This window comes from Martes martes (assembly GCF_963455335.1).
Source record: "Martes martes genome assembly, chromosome: 3".
Lineage (NCBI taxonomy): Eukaryota > Metazoa > Chordata > Mammalia > Carnivora > Mustelidae > Martes > Martes martes.
The window spans coordinates 110,483,661-110,501,838 of NC_137890.1; the positions used below are offsets into that span (position 1 = coordinate 110,483,661).

Sequence of the window (18,178 nt, forward strand, 5' to 3'; positions counted from 1 at the left end):
CACAATGCCTATAGAGGTGATACGGTAAATATAATTGTAATTTTAAAGAACCTAAGTTCAGGGTCATTATACTTATACAGGTCACAGAGCTGGTAAGTGGCTGTCAAGACTCAAATACATGTATGTACGCCTCCAGTGTTTAAAAGCTTTTCCATCCCCAAATATTTAATATGTATAATGATAGTTTCTTTTTTTAAAGAGATATTTATTTGTTTATTTATTTACTTAGAGTATGAGCAGGGGGAGAGGCACAGAGAGAGGGTAGAGAAAGACTCTCAAGCAGAATACTTGCTGAGCCAGAGTCTGAAAGGGCTCGATCTCACGACCCTGAGATCATGACCTGAATCAAAACCAAGAGTTGGACTCTTAACCAACTGAGCCACCCTGGCGCCCCAAATACATATAATGATAGTTTCAAGTGATATTCTTTCTTGCAACGATTTTTCTGGTCTTTGAGAAAGACAAGGCAGTGAGGAGTGAGAAGGGCAATAGGTAACAGTAGTTGCCACGAAGCCCAGTATTACTGAAGTTCTGTGTGACCGACATGCTCTGAATCTTAACTGTTAACAACTTAAGAAATTCTCATATTTTTTTGCTGAAATACAGCTGTTCCCCTTCTCTAATATCCATTATAGTATACACTATTATAGCATATTATATTAATAATTTAATTATATCTTCTACTTTGTTTTTACTTTTTTTTTTTTTTTGCCATGACCAAACAATATTTGTATAGGGGGAAAGATAGAAGCATTCAAAAGTTCTTTTTTTTTTTTTAATCATCTTAGTTATGTTGCCTTTGGAATTACTAAATATTTTTCAACATCTCAACAAAATAATACTCTTTTAAGACTGCAGGCATTAGAATGATTGTCATTCATGCAAATAATCACTTACTTACACTATATGAGTTTGGGTTGGATAAAGCAAATTACCATTTGAAAATAATTCAAATAACACTCTGGGCTAAGACCTTGCTTATGAATGTTATCTTGGCCACAATATTTCTTAACCTTTTTCCATTTAGCTAGATTTATTTATGGTAATATAGTCCAAATTAATAAACTATTCAATTGCCACAGGTGTATTAAAACATATGATGTTGTAGGAATATATCAGATGCAAATGAATTTTAAAACATATTATGTATTTGGAATTCTATAGTGGTAATAATTAAGATGTAGTATAACCACCTACTAAATTAAAGATGTACATTTTGAGTGTACATTATATTGAAACCTTAAAAAATGTCAAAAAAATAAAGTTCATATTTTAAAAATATGGCCTAAAATATAAACTGTGTTTTAACTAATCATATGTCTAAAGTGTAACAATTTTATTTTCCAGAAAATAATTCAATAATTTCAATAATAATTGAAATTCTCTCATCTCACATATTATATATATATAAATACACATTATAGGGGTGCCTGGGTGGCTCAGTTGTTAAGCACCTGTCTTTGACTCAGGTCATCATCCCGGGGTCCTGGGATCAAGACCCACATGTGGCTCCCTGCTCAGCAGGAAGCCTGCTTCTCCCTCTCCCGCTCCCCCTGCTTGTGTTTCCTCTCTTGCTGTGTGTCTCTCTCTGTCAAATAAATAAATAAAATCTTATAAATAAATACATACATACATACATATATACATACACATTATATATGCATATACATATGCATCTATAACTGAAAATCAATTTTGATCTTTGTTTCGCTTAGCCTGACGGTTGTCAAAACTCCAAATAAATGATTAAATATTTTTACCAAATGACCTATAGCAATAGGAAGCTTGAACAGTAAACAGAAAATTGAATAAAAAATCATGGAGTCTAAACGTTAATCCAGTCTGTGACAATCAGTAGTGTGAGTACAAGCCAGTCTCTGCTTCCTTGGGCCTCTGCTTTCTGAACTCCATAAAGTAAGACTTGGGCAAGGTTGTCTAACTTAAATTTTATGACTCACTAACTTGATTTGGGATTAGGCAGATTTTTCTTCAATGAAATATTAACTAGTAAACACTCAAATAAATCAGCATTAAGAGTGCTGATGAGGACTACTGATTCCACAGCAAAATCTGGGTGAACTCAGTAAATCTAGAATACAGAGAGTAATGATGACCTCCTGCATAACATGCATAGACATTAAATTGTTTCCTGCCTTCCTTTCAGCGATGGGGAAAAAACAGCTGTCCCTGAACCCTTTTTAAGGACATATTCAGTTGCAAACAGCAGCATCCCCGGCTAGTATGAGTCCCACTGAAGTAAACTTTTTGTTCACACGGGAGAAATATTCCTACTGGTAATAAAAACCATTTTGCTAGGTTTAATCAGAAGTGAAAAGGAATTTGAGAATGTTCCCTTTGAGCCACATCATCCACTGCTAATTCGGGGTGGGCCCAGCAACAAGGGTAATAAAAAATGTCCTTAGTAACAGAGAAAGAGAAATGGCAATTAAGTGCATTTGTAACCTAATATAGAAGACCTAACTCTTTATTAAAATATAAATAATTGGGGCACCTGGGTGGATCAGTAGGTTAAAGCCTCTGCCTTCGGCTCAGGTCATGATCCCAGGGTCCTGGGATTGAGCCCCGTGTCGGGCTCTCTGCTCGGCAGGAAGCCTGCTTCCCTTCCTCTCTCTCTGCCTGCCTCTCTGCCTACTTGTGATCTCTGTCTGTCAAATAAATAAATAAAATCTTTAAAAAATAATAATTATAATATAAATAATAAAAAAAGAAAAGGAAGAAGGAAAAAAATAGAAGAAAATATCATGGGAAATGAGAGCAACCCAAGCAGTGCAATTACCATTGATTTACTTAGAACAGTTGTTATATACATATAAACCCATGGGCATAAGCTGAATGCAAAGGCTGAAAAATATGCTTGACAATGACTTCTGTAACAAAACAACAAAGAAAGAAACAAAACAGTAAGTGTCAAAAGAGCTAAAGCAGCTTACTTGAGGAAACCAGTAAGTATCAGAGAAGAAAAGATGAACTCAATATCAGAACTAACCATTCAGGGATGGTCAGGACACATGATTATTTAAAATGTTTGTAAATCACAGCATGGTGAAATAGAACTCGATTCTCTAATTAACCATGCTTATGCTGAAAAGTTAAAATTGGCAAGAACACCACAAATTTCTATACATTTGGGAAATAATTTATGACACAATATTGAAAAACAGAGTCAAACATACTGACCTGCTCACATCAGGAAACCTGATGGGAAAGTAAATAACTTGGCACTTGGGCCTGATGATGCTTTCCAGATCCTTGGGTCTGTGATCAGGAATCAGTTTCATAAATTTTCCAATAGAGGTGAGAAATGACTCCATATTAAAAACGGAGTTGAACACCACCACATCAGCCACCAGGCTGGAAAGGAAAGGAATAAATGCAAATGATGAACCCACATTCATTCACAGTTAGTTTTTATAAGCTCAAGACCTCTGTGTTAATCAGAGTTTATACTGTACTTGGGTTTGCAAAAAATTCTGCATTTCCCATCAGTATCTACTAAATGGCCTCTAATAGATAAGTTTGTTTCATTCCCATTGTATCACCGTAAGTTAGATTGCTAGCATCAGGGAGGAAAGGCAAGAGAGGAATTAAATGATGTACTGGGATCTTATGAGGCATCAAACAATGTTTATTTTTCTGCAGTGTCAGGACTTTCTGCATTATCAGCAACACTAAGTACAGCAGGACCTTCTTCTTTGTGGCCCACATACCCATGTTGGATTTTTATGTCAGTGATATACACCATTTCATATCATACTGCTGACAAGAGGACATCTGCCGTACTTTTCAGTACCTTCAAGGAGACTAGTTCAGATAAAGCTATTTCACACAAAAGCATACCTTTAAACATGTTGTAAAAGTTGACTTTTGTTTAACCTTTGCTTCAAGAAACCACTAGATTTTTTAAAGTTCTGGAATTCTATAGGAAGGATTATATGGAATCTCTATAAATAACTTATTTTACTAGTATGTTATATTTGGGGTCATCAAAGGAGAAGAAGGACCACAATACCATGGACCTTCAGAATTAAATGAAATAAATACAATACAATCTATTACTTTCAATGAAAAGATTGTATTCCTCCCCTTAATATTTTTAAAATACAAGTAATCTAAAACACACTGTTATAAGGAAATGTGATTAACAAATTCTAGGTGTCATACATATGTCCACAGTTTTCAGAACTGCCTCTAACATTTTCTTGAAGACCAATGAACACAAATGATAACTAAGGGCAACCTGGACAAAACTGAATATGTAGTATGTTCCTTTCATGGGTCAAAAAACTGATTTAATAAATAATTGGTTTGATTTTTTAAAATGGCCCTCTTTGTTTAAGCAATGATTCAGTGTCTCAGTGTCACTGGATCTCACTAAAACGCACACAGATGTTTTAGTGAGAAGGTATAGAAGCTCAAGTAGCAGCTAGTTTTATTTCACCTTAAAATTGATAAATCAAGGAAATGGAAAAGACACATAAGTCTGTAAGATGGCAAAACACAAATGAAAAGGTAGAGCTTACAGAACAGGAATACCATAGCAAATGCTCCGTTTACGGAGGAAAGCCAAAGTTCCTGTTATTAATACACAGCAGAAGGAAAAGCCTACAAAAGAAATGTTGAACTGCCACCTTTATGCCTCCCCTGCAAAACCACTTTTCTCTATAAGTTTTTGTGTTTTTTTTTTTGGGGGGGGTTGCAACCTAGTGGAAATTTGGGGGTAGGGGTGATAACAGCACCGATAATACAAAAGAATGTCACAGAAGTGCTGACACATCAGCAAGCAATAAGGAAGCCAATATAATAATAGACCAAAAGTTGAAGGATGTTTTACAGCTAGTCTGTTTTCACCATATGTCACATATTGTAATAGCGACCCACAGGTCATAATATACAGTTACAACATGTGTTCATAAGTCAGAGGGTTAGTGAAACCTCTATTTAAGGTGAGTGCTTATGTCAGTCACCTCTGAGGTCCTTAACTGCCACTCGGTCAAGAAAGAAATCTGACGGCGCCAACAAAAGCAGAAGTCAGCAAGAAACCTAAAGAAACATTTGAGGAAGCAAGACTCATACTTTTCAAAGAGAATGTGAAACGGGACTGCTTTCTGACACTCTTATTTTTCCTCTGGACAACGGCAAACTATTTTTTTCTCATTAAGAGTCCAACCAATGATCGAGTCTACTTCTTCCTCTCTGAGCTTGTCGATCAGTTTACCCTCTTGAGAAGAGCAATGACAGAAAATCATGTACAGGCTTTTGTAGTCTCATTCCTTTTGAGAAAAAACAATCTTTTATAAAATAGAGAGATGAGGGGCAATGAGCTAAATTTTTTTTAGATATCTGCCCTCATAGGGCATGAAACCCAACTATTTACACTCTTAAAAACCCATTCTATGCTAAATTAAAGATCCAAGACAGTCTACAGAAATATTCTTTTCATGCATTTCCTCTCCGATATGAGTGGGTGTAACTTCCATTAACTTTAAAGCCACCCATAAAGGGAAAAATAGACTGAATTTTTTTCTCCAGTTATTTCTCAGGGGTAATAAACACACACTATCAGAGGAAAAGGATGATGCTAATTCAAGAAATCAAAAGAATATTACAAATGTTTTCCATATTGATAAAAGCACAAAATGATTTTATTTTTGTTTTTAAAACATATTTGCCTTCTCTGTTTCAATATAAAATAAAGTATTTTAATTTTATTATGAAATTTTAAAATGGTTGCGTTTTTATGAGACATTTGACGTGAAGCAGTTCCACTCTATTTTGATAGCGCTGCTACTTCACGATTGAGGCAGCTTGTAAAAATGATGGCAGGAAAACATTTACGAAATGCTCAAAACACAGAAATATCACCATATAGCTGTTTTTCTATGTCAGCTAAACTATGGAATATGCTTGTAAGAGTTGGGAGCCTATTTAAGCACATCATCAATCCCAATTGCTAATAACTATTAAAAAAAGGTGAGTAAGATGTACCCAATCATGGCCAACCTGATTCTATTTGACTGTTGTAGTTCTGTGAGTAGGATCCAATCGCAAAGCCATTTCGGAGTTGTTACTAACTTCTTTCATTAACTAAGCTTCAAGAGATACACTTTGTTGAAGTAACAACAGAGAAGTCCCATCACCTTTGAAATGTCATGGTATTTTAAGGCTGTGCAATTTCAGAAGACTCAATGAGGGGAAAAAAAAACTCCAACCACCTAAAGATTCATTTTCCATAGTTTTCTCTTATAAATAATAAGAAAAAAGGATTAAAACTCCTTGCTCTATTATGCTTTAATTTTTACTTTCTTCCTGTGTGAATTTCTATCTTGATTTCAGGTGGATGTATTGAAAGTGGTTGGTAAATGACAAGAGACTAACTGGCTCTTTTCTAAAAGTATCCCCTAAACCATACATGATGGAATCAAGGGGTGAAGAAGGTCTCTTGTCAACACTTTGATTCTATTTTGAATGTTGTAGAAAATAGATAACTAATACAACATATAATTAGATTATTACATTTGTATATTTTATAAAAGGATTAGTTATTCTCATATATATATACATATATATATACATATATACATAGATATATACATATATATCAAAGTATATCAAAGGCACAAGCAATTACTACCACAGAAGATACATTTAAACATACACACCTACTTTAATGAGTTTTTACAATAAGTGTACAGTAGGTCTCAAGATTTAAAAGCTAACTATAAGGAAAACAGGGGCAAAGGACTAAATATAATGACACAATCTATACCTACCATGAGAGAATTTGGTTGTATCCATATTGGAAATCCCTCTCCTGACATTTCTTGACAGGATATACCAACTGGTTCTCATGGAAGTACAGAATCTTTTTCAATTTCCCAAGGTCAGGCCGAAGGGCAGCCAATTCAGTCAGGTTCAGCACTGAGCTTGCAAAGAGGATCCTAGGAAACAAGAAAATTAAAGTTTACTGTCCCAAGCATGCTTGAAGCCGTCATCCTTCACCTTTCTCCCCCTTTCCCTCTTCCTACCCCAAGAAAAACATATCCCCTACAAGGACACATCAATAGTTAAGCCTTAATACCATGTAGCAGCATTCTAAGTTTTCAACTCTTAAAAAGCAGCTGCTAAGAACTATAAAAGCCCTGAATCTCATTGGTCTTCTCAGCTCAGTTACTGAGAGATGCAAAGAAAGAAAGAAAGAAAGGAAGGAAGGGGATGGAAGGAAGGAAGGAAGGATGGAAGGAAAAAAAGGAAAGAAAAAGAAAAAAAAAAAGAAAAAGAAAAAAGCCAGACGGATTTTATTGAAAAAGGCAAGAAATGCTCTATCTGAAGGACAAATGGAACAAAGATAAGGCTGACTGGGGAATACTTTGCTTGCCAGTTTCATTACACTTTACTTCTTTATGCAACCAACTACCGAAATTCAATATACGAGCAGGAATGGCACATGTTCATGTTATGACATAAACCCTTTTGATTTATGCAATAGACTTACCGAGTGTGGTCTTTTTCTATTGGCATGTTTTCTCACTGTCCCTCCTCCCCCCCCCCTTTTTTAAACTGTTCTGCAATCTTTGTGTTTTTTCAAATATTTTATTCTCCATTACTGGACTGCTAATGGCACCAGATGTATAATCTGTAAAACTCCTTATATAAAACATAAATATTAAAAAAAAGAAAGCTGATTCCTTGTCTTTGTGGAAATAAGGAAATTGAAAGCTTACCTACCATGGTTATAAATGAAAGTGTCTATTCACTCATTCACTCCGCAAATAACTACTAAATGCCTACTGTGTGCCATGGTCTAACAAAGAACAGAAAAGATGGAACAAGAGAGCCCACCGGATAAATGCCGCCTGCAACAGTGATATGAACAACTAAAAGAAACAAACAAGAAAGAAGAATAACTATCTAGGACAACCTGGAAATGTTGCCCTAATGAGGTATACCACATATGGATACAAAAGAGGAACAAATTACAGTCCCTGAACAGCTGAGGACACTTAGATGGCACAATTTTGATGGAATGCCACCTTTATAACATAATGTAGCATAATTTGACCCTTACAGCTTTAATTCCCATTCTAAAAAATGAGGTTCAAGAAGGTTAAAAGTTTTTTTTTTTTTCTTTTTTTTCCAGAATCACACTGGTGTAAAGTGCCAAAGCATAGACTCCTGGTCTTCTAAGCCTGAAGTACTTTTCATTACACCATGGATATGAATTGGCTGTGGACCACTTACATTACAAATGCTTTTTTTCTGTACTTAATAAATACAAAATATCATACTTGTTATTACCATGATTACAACTACTATAAATTCTCCCTTGCTGACAAGCCAAATGGCTAACTTCAGGTGTTTATATGATCTGCGGCACTAGCGTTTCCCATAAGAAGAATGATTACATGGTAAGTGCATATATCATAAATAGGAATTCAAGTGTCTTCTTCATGGACTAAAAAAGGCACCGAAGACGAAAAGGCAGTGATCTCTCTTTAAACCCACACTGCTGTATTAATGTCATGGTTTAATGCTTTGAAGTAAAATATCTTACAAAGGAGATGTATTTGTTTCTCTTGATTGTCTGTACTCAACTAAAGGAAGCAGAAAAATTATAATGAAAAAATGCTCCATTTTGTCCAAAAATATGCTTACCGCCGCCACCAACTATGAGCCTTTCTAAAGCTTGGATTGAAAATTCTGAAATATGAAGATATTGGCTTATCTACAAATCTGATCCTTAGTAAACGGAACAATAAAATATTTATCTCAATCAATCAATATTTTCCTTAAGAGAAAATGGATGATGACTTGTGGGTCTAATTATTGAGTAATATCCCCTCCTCTCCCTCCAAACAATACTACTGCAAGGAATGACTCATTCTTAATCATGAGACCTAAGCAAGCTCAATATTTTTCACACATGAGGCTGAAAAAGTCATTAATGCAGCCCCCATATTACTTATTAACTATAAAGAAAAAAATGGTACCTTAGTGGACAAATTTGGTAGACATCAATTTACCCAAGTCATCAAACTTAATATGAACAATAATAGGACAAGTGATATGTATTTCCCAATGTGATACACTGACAAAGATACAAATCACCAATGGTAGTATTTCTGCCAAAAAGGCCTGATCTGAATTTGGTCATGAGGAGACAATCAGATAAACATTCTGCAAAATAACAGGGTTTGATTTCCAAAAATGTCAAAGTCATAAAGAAAAAAAAAAATCTAGATTAAAGGAAAATAAAGAGATACCAAAACAAAATTTAATGTGTGATTCTTGACTGGATACTAGATGGGGAAAAGACAATTATAAATGATATTATAAGGACAAAAATTCTGAATAAGGACTCAATATAAGACTGTAAATTTTTATCAATCTTAAATTTCTCAAGTATAATAATTGTATTATGATCTTGTACAAGAATATACTTATTCTTAGGAGACACTTTGAATTATTTGCATGTGAAATGTCACCATGTCTATAACTAATTCTTACATGGTTCACTTAAAAGGCTACTAATAACAATAAATATTTATGTGTATATATTTGCATAGAAATAAACAATGTATAAAATGTTAACAATTGATTAATCTAAATTAATGGTATATTTTTGTTCAGCTATACATTTACAAAACTACAAATTTGGGGCGCCTAGGTGGCTCAGTGGGTTAAAGCCTCTGCCTTCGGCTCCGGTCATGGTCCCAGGGTCCTGGGATCGAGCCCTGAGTCGGGCTCTCTGTGACGCAGGGAGCCTGCTTCCCCTTCTTCTCTCTCTGCCTGCCTCTCTGCCTATTTGTGATCTCTGTCTGTCAAATAAATAAATAAATAATCTTAAAAAAACAAACAAACAAACAAACAAAAAAACCCTACAAATTTGAGGGAATATGCACTAAATGACAGTAAGTAGAAGGGAAAATACCCATTATATAACTAAACACATATTATATAAATTATATAAAATTATAAATATATATACATATATAAATATATATAAATATAAAATTATATAAAATAATATAAAATTAAAATAAATAAAAATGAAATATGTAATATATATAATATAAAATTATATAATATAAAATTATATAAAACCCATTATATAAATAACCCATTATAGATGTATTTCTAGTCATAACCCAATTGTTAATTTCCTATATGAGAATTATCCTCAGGATGGACCAACTCTAGCAAATGTTTAACCAAGGAGAGTCCTTCACTCTACTCCTACCATACACCTCCTCTCCTTCCCTACCTGCTAGCTGATGCATAATTAAGGAATCCAGATCTAAAGTTGAGCCTTCCACATAAAACCTCTTAAATGAAAGAATGTAATACATTCAGAATTGAAATGGCAAGGATTTTCATAATCATTTTTCATAATTTTCATAATACTACCCATTTGAAACTACCCACACCAAAGTTTTATAATATTACCCATTTGAAACTGCCCACACCAAAACTTCCTTCAGTTTGTTAAATGATTAATAGGAAAATCATTTTACTTTTATAACTGATCTTAAAATAGCCCTCACTACTTCTAAATTGTGGAAATTATCTCCATCATTAGAAAAACATCTCTTCTTTATTTTTTCACTTGTAAAATAGTAGTTAAATTGGACAGCAAGCAGTTCCATAAATGTTTAAGTCAAGGGCACCCCCCAAAAAGCAATGAATATGCTCACAAAAGGAACGCAGGTAAGACTCATAGAGAATTTTTACTTTGCCTACTTCCAGTAATTAAAAAAAAAAAAAAGTTAATACAATGAATGACATCACTCAATCAGCAGCTAGCTAACCCCTAGGCCTCCACTATTCTTCTTGCCTCAGGTATTATTTAAGCAATAAATCCTAACAAGGTGAGCTTTATCATCCCACACTGTGTCTCTGACAGGAAAGGGCACAAGGTGATAGCAAAAACCACTAGGAACAAGATAATTCCTGACAGCTGCTGCTTGAGCACAAGTTAAATTGAACAGTTTATCTCAGCATGAAGATGTTATAAGGTTTTATGTTTAATATTTTTAAATTAACATAAAAACCAGCGAAAGCGTTTGTGCAATCTTTCACAAACATGACATAGTACAATCACTGTATAAGCTGGATTAGTACTTATTCCCATGCTACTACAGAATTAAGCTGTTTTTAGACCACCAAAGAGCTTTAAATTGCAACTTTTGTCTCTGTAAGAGAAACCTATATTTAAAATGTCTGCTAAATTCAAATTAACGGCTACATCATTAGCTTATACCATCTCACCAAAAGTATAAGTAAGCCGCTATTATAATCGTCTAACCAAAATGCTCTGTGCTGCAGCCACATTAACACTGTTCTATGTATTTGGGATTGTAACCATACATGTTTCAATTGTTTCCAATGCACATTAGGATCTACAATCTGAGTCACATTTGCTTAAGGAATCCAAAACTGTTCAACATAATGAAATTCAAGATTAGAGATCTCAGATTTTCTGGCTCAGTTTGAATAAACTAGTTATTTGCCTTTTACTCTATTCTCTTAATACATAAAAAGAGATGCTGAAATACACCTAAGCACTGTAGGAATGTGACCACTATTATCACAATGCATACTTTTATTATCTTAAAGGGTATGGAAGGGCAGTGAAATGAGAAACAGAAAACAGGCATTCCATATTCCAACTACCACCATGCAATCTAGTAATAATACTTCAGGAAGTTATCTCAATCTCACTCCATGAAATCTTTCCAATGGCCCCTTCTAGCCCACAAAAGCATTTAACAATTTTATCACATAACAAGATATAGTACACAATTTAATACAGATACTAGTTTGGGTTGAATTCTTAAATAATTCTTTGCAGGGCTTCAGTAAGCATTTTGACAAAAGAGTAAATTCCATTCTTCCAGTTGAGTCTCCTTGCTCAATACCTAAACTCCTTGTCTAGATTCATTTGCTCAGCCTCCTTAACAGTCTTTGTTGTTCCATTACTGCTTATCTTGATTCTTGTTCCTTGATATAGATGCCCTAGGATTCTAGATCCTTTACTTTCTGTGAAACAGTGTTTTCTGTGATGACGGCAATGTTTTATATCTGTAATAGTCAATACACTAGCAACCAGCTACATATGGCCATGGAGCACTTGAAATGTGGCTAGAGGAATGGAGGAACTAAATTTTAAACTGCCTTGAACTTGATTCATTCATGCTTAAATGAAATAGCCATTAATGGGTACTGTACAGGAAAGCACAGCTCTGGATGGACCCGATTTCCTCAATCCAACACTTCACCCACGATACCTGAATGCAATTCCTCACTGATCTTACAGAGTTGACCTGCTTGTGATAATTCCTCCCGACTTGCCGAATTTCACCTACCAGGTTCTCTGATTCTGGAATGGCATTACTTCTTTTCCCCCTGATAATTAGAAAGCACAGGTTCACAACACAAAATGTTTTAAGTACAAAAAAATAAATAAATAAATAAATAAGTGAATATCACCTGCAACCACCCCCAAAAAGAAAAAGGCACCATTTTCATTCTGGTGCTTGTTTAGCCAGTGCATGCCGAGCATCCATGGTTTGTAAGGCACTGGGTTAAATGACAGACTTAAGATGGAAAGTAAAGCAGCTAAGGCAAAAAGAAAATTGGCAGGTGGAGGAACTGAATAACAACGACCCAGGAGGCTGAAGCAATTTGTTCAATGAGAAAGTGGGCAGAGAAGAAGCTAAGGAAGTTTGGAAGCCTTTGGAAGAAAAGGCATTAGCAGGAAAATAATTCTGGATATTATGGTAAGAGCAATGGGAAAGAGACTGAGGATTTTTAAGAAGGGAAATGACAAAGTTATACATGCATATTGGGTATATTCATTTTTATTCTTCTTTCTTTGCAGTATATATACATTATTGCCATTACTGCATAGTTTGTTTTTTTCATTTCTAATACCTAACATGCTATTTCACTATGTTAAAAATTATTTCTGAAACCTGGTTTTTAACAGATTTCATGATGTGATGTGTCATAGCATCTTCAACCAGGGCATGACTCTTATATTCACATCTCTATAAAGTTTAAAAATTTTCTTATATAACCTCCTATATTTCTATTACATTTGTTTCTGTATTTCATCACATGTTTTATTATTCTTTAGTAGCAGAAAACTTTACACTGACTACTGTGGAAAAGAGACTGTAAGGAATCTCCTCAGAAGATGGGAGAACAGCAAGGGGAAGAGAAAAGAAGTGACAGTGGCTTGGGTCAAAATGGTAGTGCTGGAGGCGATGAGAAGGGGCCGACATCCAGGTTTGCTGATGAATGGGATATAAGACGTGAAACAGAGGAGGACTACTGGTCCCTTCACTTTGTCACTTCCAAAGTGTCGTGATAATGTTTTAATATAATAGGAGCTCATTTATACATGCATAAATGAAAATTATTCCCAAGTCCTTCAAAAGTCTTTGGCTTAAATATATATTTCTTTCATTTGTAAACCCCATGTAGAATGATAACAGAGTTCTAATATTCATTAATCACTGATATGCAAAATTCATTTTAACACACTATGCTTTAGTTGTCAGCTACTTCATCTTAATTAGACCATTTCTACTACATGTTTAAATGCTATGGGTTTTCAAAATCCTTCAAGAACATGCATAACAAAATGTTTCCATTTGCTAAAACAATTAAAAATACAAGATGGAAGTCTTATCTAAAGGAGAAGGAAATGTAGTCATTTAATTTCCAGGTTCCTGTGATGGGTTATTTACAGGCTGTTAAACAGAGTATCCAGCTTCCCAAAAGCTGTCCCATAGGATAGCATCAAGTAATCACTTTTGCTTTTTTACTCCACCATGTAATGTTCCTTTCCTGTGCTTATCATTATGGCCAGGAGAATATTGTGTAAAGAACACATGTCCAGAAGGCAGGGAATCAGTCTGTAGGTAGGACACGCCATTGAACAGTATATCCAAGTGGTTTCTTAACACATATCCACTCCACAGTCATCAGCACTCTGAACTGCCTCACAGCTGCTTAAGGAGACAAATTATATTTATATATATATATATATATAGAGAGAGAGAGAGACACACACACATACACACACACATACACACACACACACACACAGAGGTGAGATTTTTTTAGCTAAAGGAGCCACTTAAGTTTAGGTGTCTCAAGTTACTCAAGTCTTTTAATTCTTGGTATTTTGTCTAATCCATAAAAGACACTCAGTAATTATGCTGGTAACAAGAAAAGAAGAAACAGGAATGGAGTATGTGTCTAGTAATGAAAAAATTTGAAATAAACTGAAATTTTTATGTGCATATTTAAACTTTTTTGATGTATTCTGGGACCAGAATCTATTAAGAGTATTCTCATAAATGTGCCATGGTGATTGCTGTGAAGTGTGTAAACCTGGCGATTCACAGATCTGTACCCCTGGGGCTAATAATACACTATATGTTTATAAAAAATAAAAAAAAATATTAAATAAAAGAGTATTCTCATAAGACATAATGGAATATGAACCACTCAGAACATTTATGGATATATCTGTTTTAGTCAATATATTAATTAGTCTACAAATCAAAATACTGTTAAGTCTTAACAAACTAAGAAGCGCAATATAACACCCCTGTTCAAGAGAAGCTGACAATATAACTGGTGAAATAAGCCATAAATACAGGAAACATTAAATAACAAGAAAGAAAAGAAGTAAAAGTTCTGTCCTGCGTAAGAAATGTCACAAAGCAGGGCAAGACTGATTATAAATGAAGGAAGAGATACTAAAAACTGTCGGTTTAGAGGAGAAAGAGAAAATGAAGAGCAGTGGAAGACCAGGAAAGGTCAAGTTTATTGAGGGTATCAAAAGAATCCTGGGTCCCGAGTTCTTGGGTCTGGAGCAGCGCTGTTTGAATTCATTCAGAGAGGGATAGATGCTTAAAAGTTTTGGGTTTAAAAAAAGGTAAGTAACCACATAAAACTGGAAAGGTAGTCTTCCATCAGACCTAGAAGCACCCAAATATAGCATAAGAAGTTTTCTAAGTTCACACTTTATCTTATTTAGCAATATGGGGATCCACTGTACATTTATAATTATACTAACAATGCTTTATTTCTTCTTATTATCCTTGACTGAGTGGTGAATGCTCATTGGCTGAGAAAAAAATGGTAGTAAAACGAGAGGATAAGGAAACAAAGTATCACCATCACTACCACTCTCAAAAGAAGGGAGGTTGTTCTATATATATCCAAAGATAAAACCAATTTGTTTAAAGCCATGGTTGTCCAACAGCCATGTGATTGTAATCTAAAGGAAGACAAGGAACCATGAATAATGCAAGGATTTTTTTTTACATATATTGTCTAATTTAATCATTCTAAGAGATGTGTCTTATTATTTCCAGTTTACTGATTAAGAAATTAAAGCACGAGAGGTTGGGTTATGTGCTAAGGCAATAGCAGTTACTAAGAGGCAGAGAAGAGTTCCAAATCCAAGTTGTTCTGGACCCAAACCCCCCCCCCTTTTTTTTTTCAATTATTCCACACTGGTTTTGAGTCATCTAAGATTGGAATGTGACTCAATGGTTCTTGGTAATGATACTTCTCATCATCATCTATGTTTGAGAAGTAAAAATATAAATGGTATACAGAAGAACCGTACTAACCTGAATAGTTTTATTTCATCCCTTCATTCGTCATATATTTACTGAGTGATTACACTGTTAGACAACCTAGTGGAAAGCTAGTAACCATCAGTGTAGGATCTCCTGGAGACATACAATCAAGGTGGCCACCCCAAGTCACACGAAGGAGTCAGCCTACTGAAATAACAAGGACAGGATCAGGTACTGGGCTAGAAAGCAACAGCTTATATTAAAAGCAACGAAGATAACAGCAATATTGACTTGGTTACTGGAGGGACAGGCTAAGTAAGGGTAACGCAGTTCCCAGCTTGTGCAATCAGATGGGCAGTGGTAACATTCCTTAATACAAAAGGAGAAATAAATCAATGGTTGGAATAGAGAAGAAATAAAGAGACAGGTTCTACAAATGTGGGTATAAGTGGAGTGCCTAGTAGGTAACTAAAGATAACAGATAATAGACTAATGAAAGAAATTGCATTGGAAATTGGATTGAACTAAAGGCCCTGGTCACAACACTGTCTATTAAAAATGTGGGTTCTGGTTTCTTACATAATTTTACATATCTGTTTTACATGTTTCTCCAATATTTCATATGTTATCTTGTTTTTTTCCCATTAAAGTATAAATTCCTTGACATGAAAAATTAGATCTACTGTTCTTTTCTTTAGTATCCTAGTTCCCTATCATGACAGGTACCACTCTGGATTTTAAGTTCTCTTCAGACATGCCCTGTATTTTCCTTCACTAACCTATCTCAGATGCTCAATAAACGTAAGTGAATGAATGAATGAATCAGTCATTCAGTGACTCTGAGGAAATCAAACTGGTTGATTCTCTACATACGTCAAGTGTTCAATATGATATTTACTCCTACCATTAAAAACAAGTTGGGAAGTATCTCACGTCCCCAAAAGAAAGAACTTACCTTCTACCTTGAGCACACAACACAAGTTCTGGATGCATTATTTGATGTCATTTTGACTGAACCCATTACTTTTTTTAGGGTCCCTAATAACATCTCAGGCACTGATCTCTGCTTCACCATCCTAATATATCAAGGACTCATGATACGATCCAAAGAAAAGGAACTCTTGGGAGAAGGGAGATGTCAACCTGGTATAAAGATCAGGAATATATAATATCATGATAATAATTTCTGTCATCTTCAGGGATTCATGATCATCAGCCTTGAAGAACCAAGTCAATTAACATGCAAAGCACATCTAACTTGCTGAGTGTGCTGGGAACACTTCATATGGTGTTTTATCTCCATAAACTAATATAATTAGTATGTGAAATATTTATAATTCACCTCATGATTAATCTATCATAGACTATTCCTTAACAGCAGCGTATCATTTTATATTGGAATGTTCTTTGCCCTTTAGTTCATGCCACTCACAAGTCCCGGGAGTTCATTTCTGAATATTATGAAGTTGGAAGACCAGAGACTCAAGGTAACGGATATAGGTCCTATCATCACCCTAACCCAACACTACCTATATTGTCTAAGATTATACACATTTAAGGACATGGTGACCAATCAAGCCAGAAAGACTACTGCTCAAATAGATACATAAAGCTCAGTTAAGGCACAAGCCTGAGGAACAAACCATAGATAAACAGAGAGTGGCTTTTAGATATCATCATCCTTTAGGCTTGAATATTATGACACAGGAATAGTTAAAGCAATCATCACAACAACAACAATAAGAGTAACTGCCTCCTGGTATATCAAGTAAACCACCCATGACAACCATCGAAAGTAAGGTATTTTGTGCCCAAATAACGAATAAGCTAACAAGGAAAAATATGGTAACTTGCTATTTTTACTGAGTCACATCTACTGCTAAAATTAACAAGCACAAAATAAAGTGTCTCCTAAATATTCAGTCTTTCTATAATCGGTCATAAGACCTAAATTTTTTGGTGCTTTTGAGTATTTGTTTTAAATTTGCTTCCCAGAATCCTGTAGTTTATCGAGCTGTTCTATCATTCGATTTGTGACATTTTGTTGTTAGGCTGCTCATAGAGATTATCCCTGTGTTTTGATTATTTCTCCTATGTTTGTTTTGGCAAGTCCAAGACAGTTCTTTGAAATTTTCCCTGAATTTGGTGCTTAATATGCCGTCTGAAGAAATACCTCCCCACAAATAATTTAGTTAGTATCCCCAATGTTTTGCTATTTTACACATCACTTTAATTATAAGGGTATCACTAGATAACTAATTACAAAAGTCAAAGCCAGTAAAATATACTGTACACAGTAGGCACTCAAAAAGTATCTGGGACAGTGAAATATTAAATAATATTGTACATCTGCAGTAGAAAAAGAATCCAAAGGTGTGAGTCCCAAGACTGTGTCCCACTCTTTCATACCATTTTTTAATGATAATATTTTTTATAAACATTGATTTATTAACACTGTGTCTCTTTCTCATCAAGCTAACAATGTAAAAATTCTACAAATGTGCTTCCTAGTCCATATCACCAAGGGGAAACCATTTGAAAGCTAGCTTGCTAAA

The 18,178-nt window shown here is 34.7% G+C and overlaps 1 protein-coding gene across 3 annotated transcripts in view; it reads right to left on the reverse strand.

Annotated features, from left to right (window-relative positions):
* GTDC1 (glycosyltransferase like domain containing 1) overlaps positions 1-18,178 on the reverse strand; it is a 391,982-nt gene that overhangs the window by 189,867 nt on the left and 183,937 nt on the right. For all 3 annotated transcript variants that reach the window (XM_080798916.1, XM_080798915.1, XM_080798914.1), the window contains 2 exons: positions 6,792-6,959; positions 3,199-3,372 (listed from right to left, as the gene is read on the reverse strand). In XM_080798916.1, the coding sequence (XP_080655042.1) occupies positions 3,199-3,372; positions 6,792-6,959 (342 nt within the window). The remainder of the gene's footprint in view (positions 1-3,198; positions 3,373-6,791; positions 6,960-18,178) is intronic.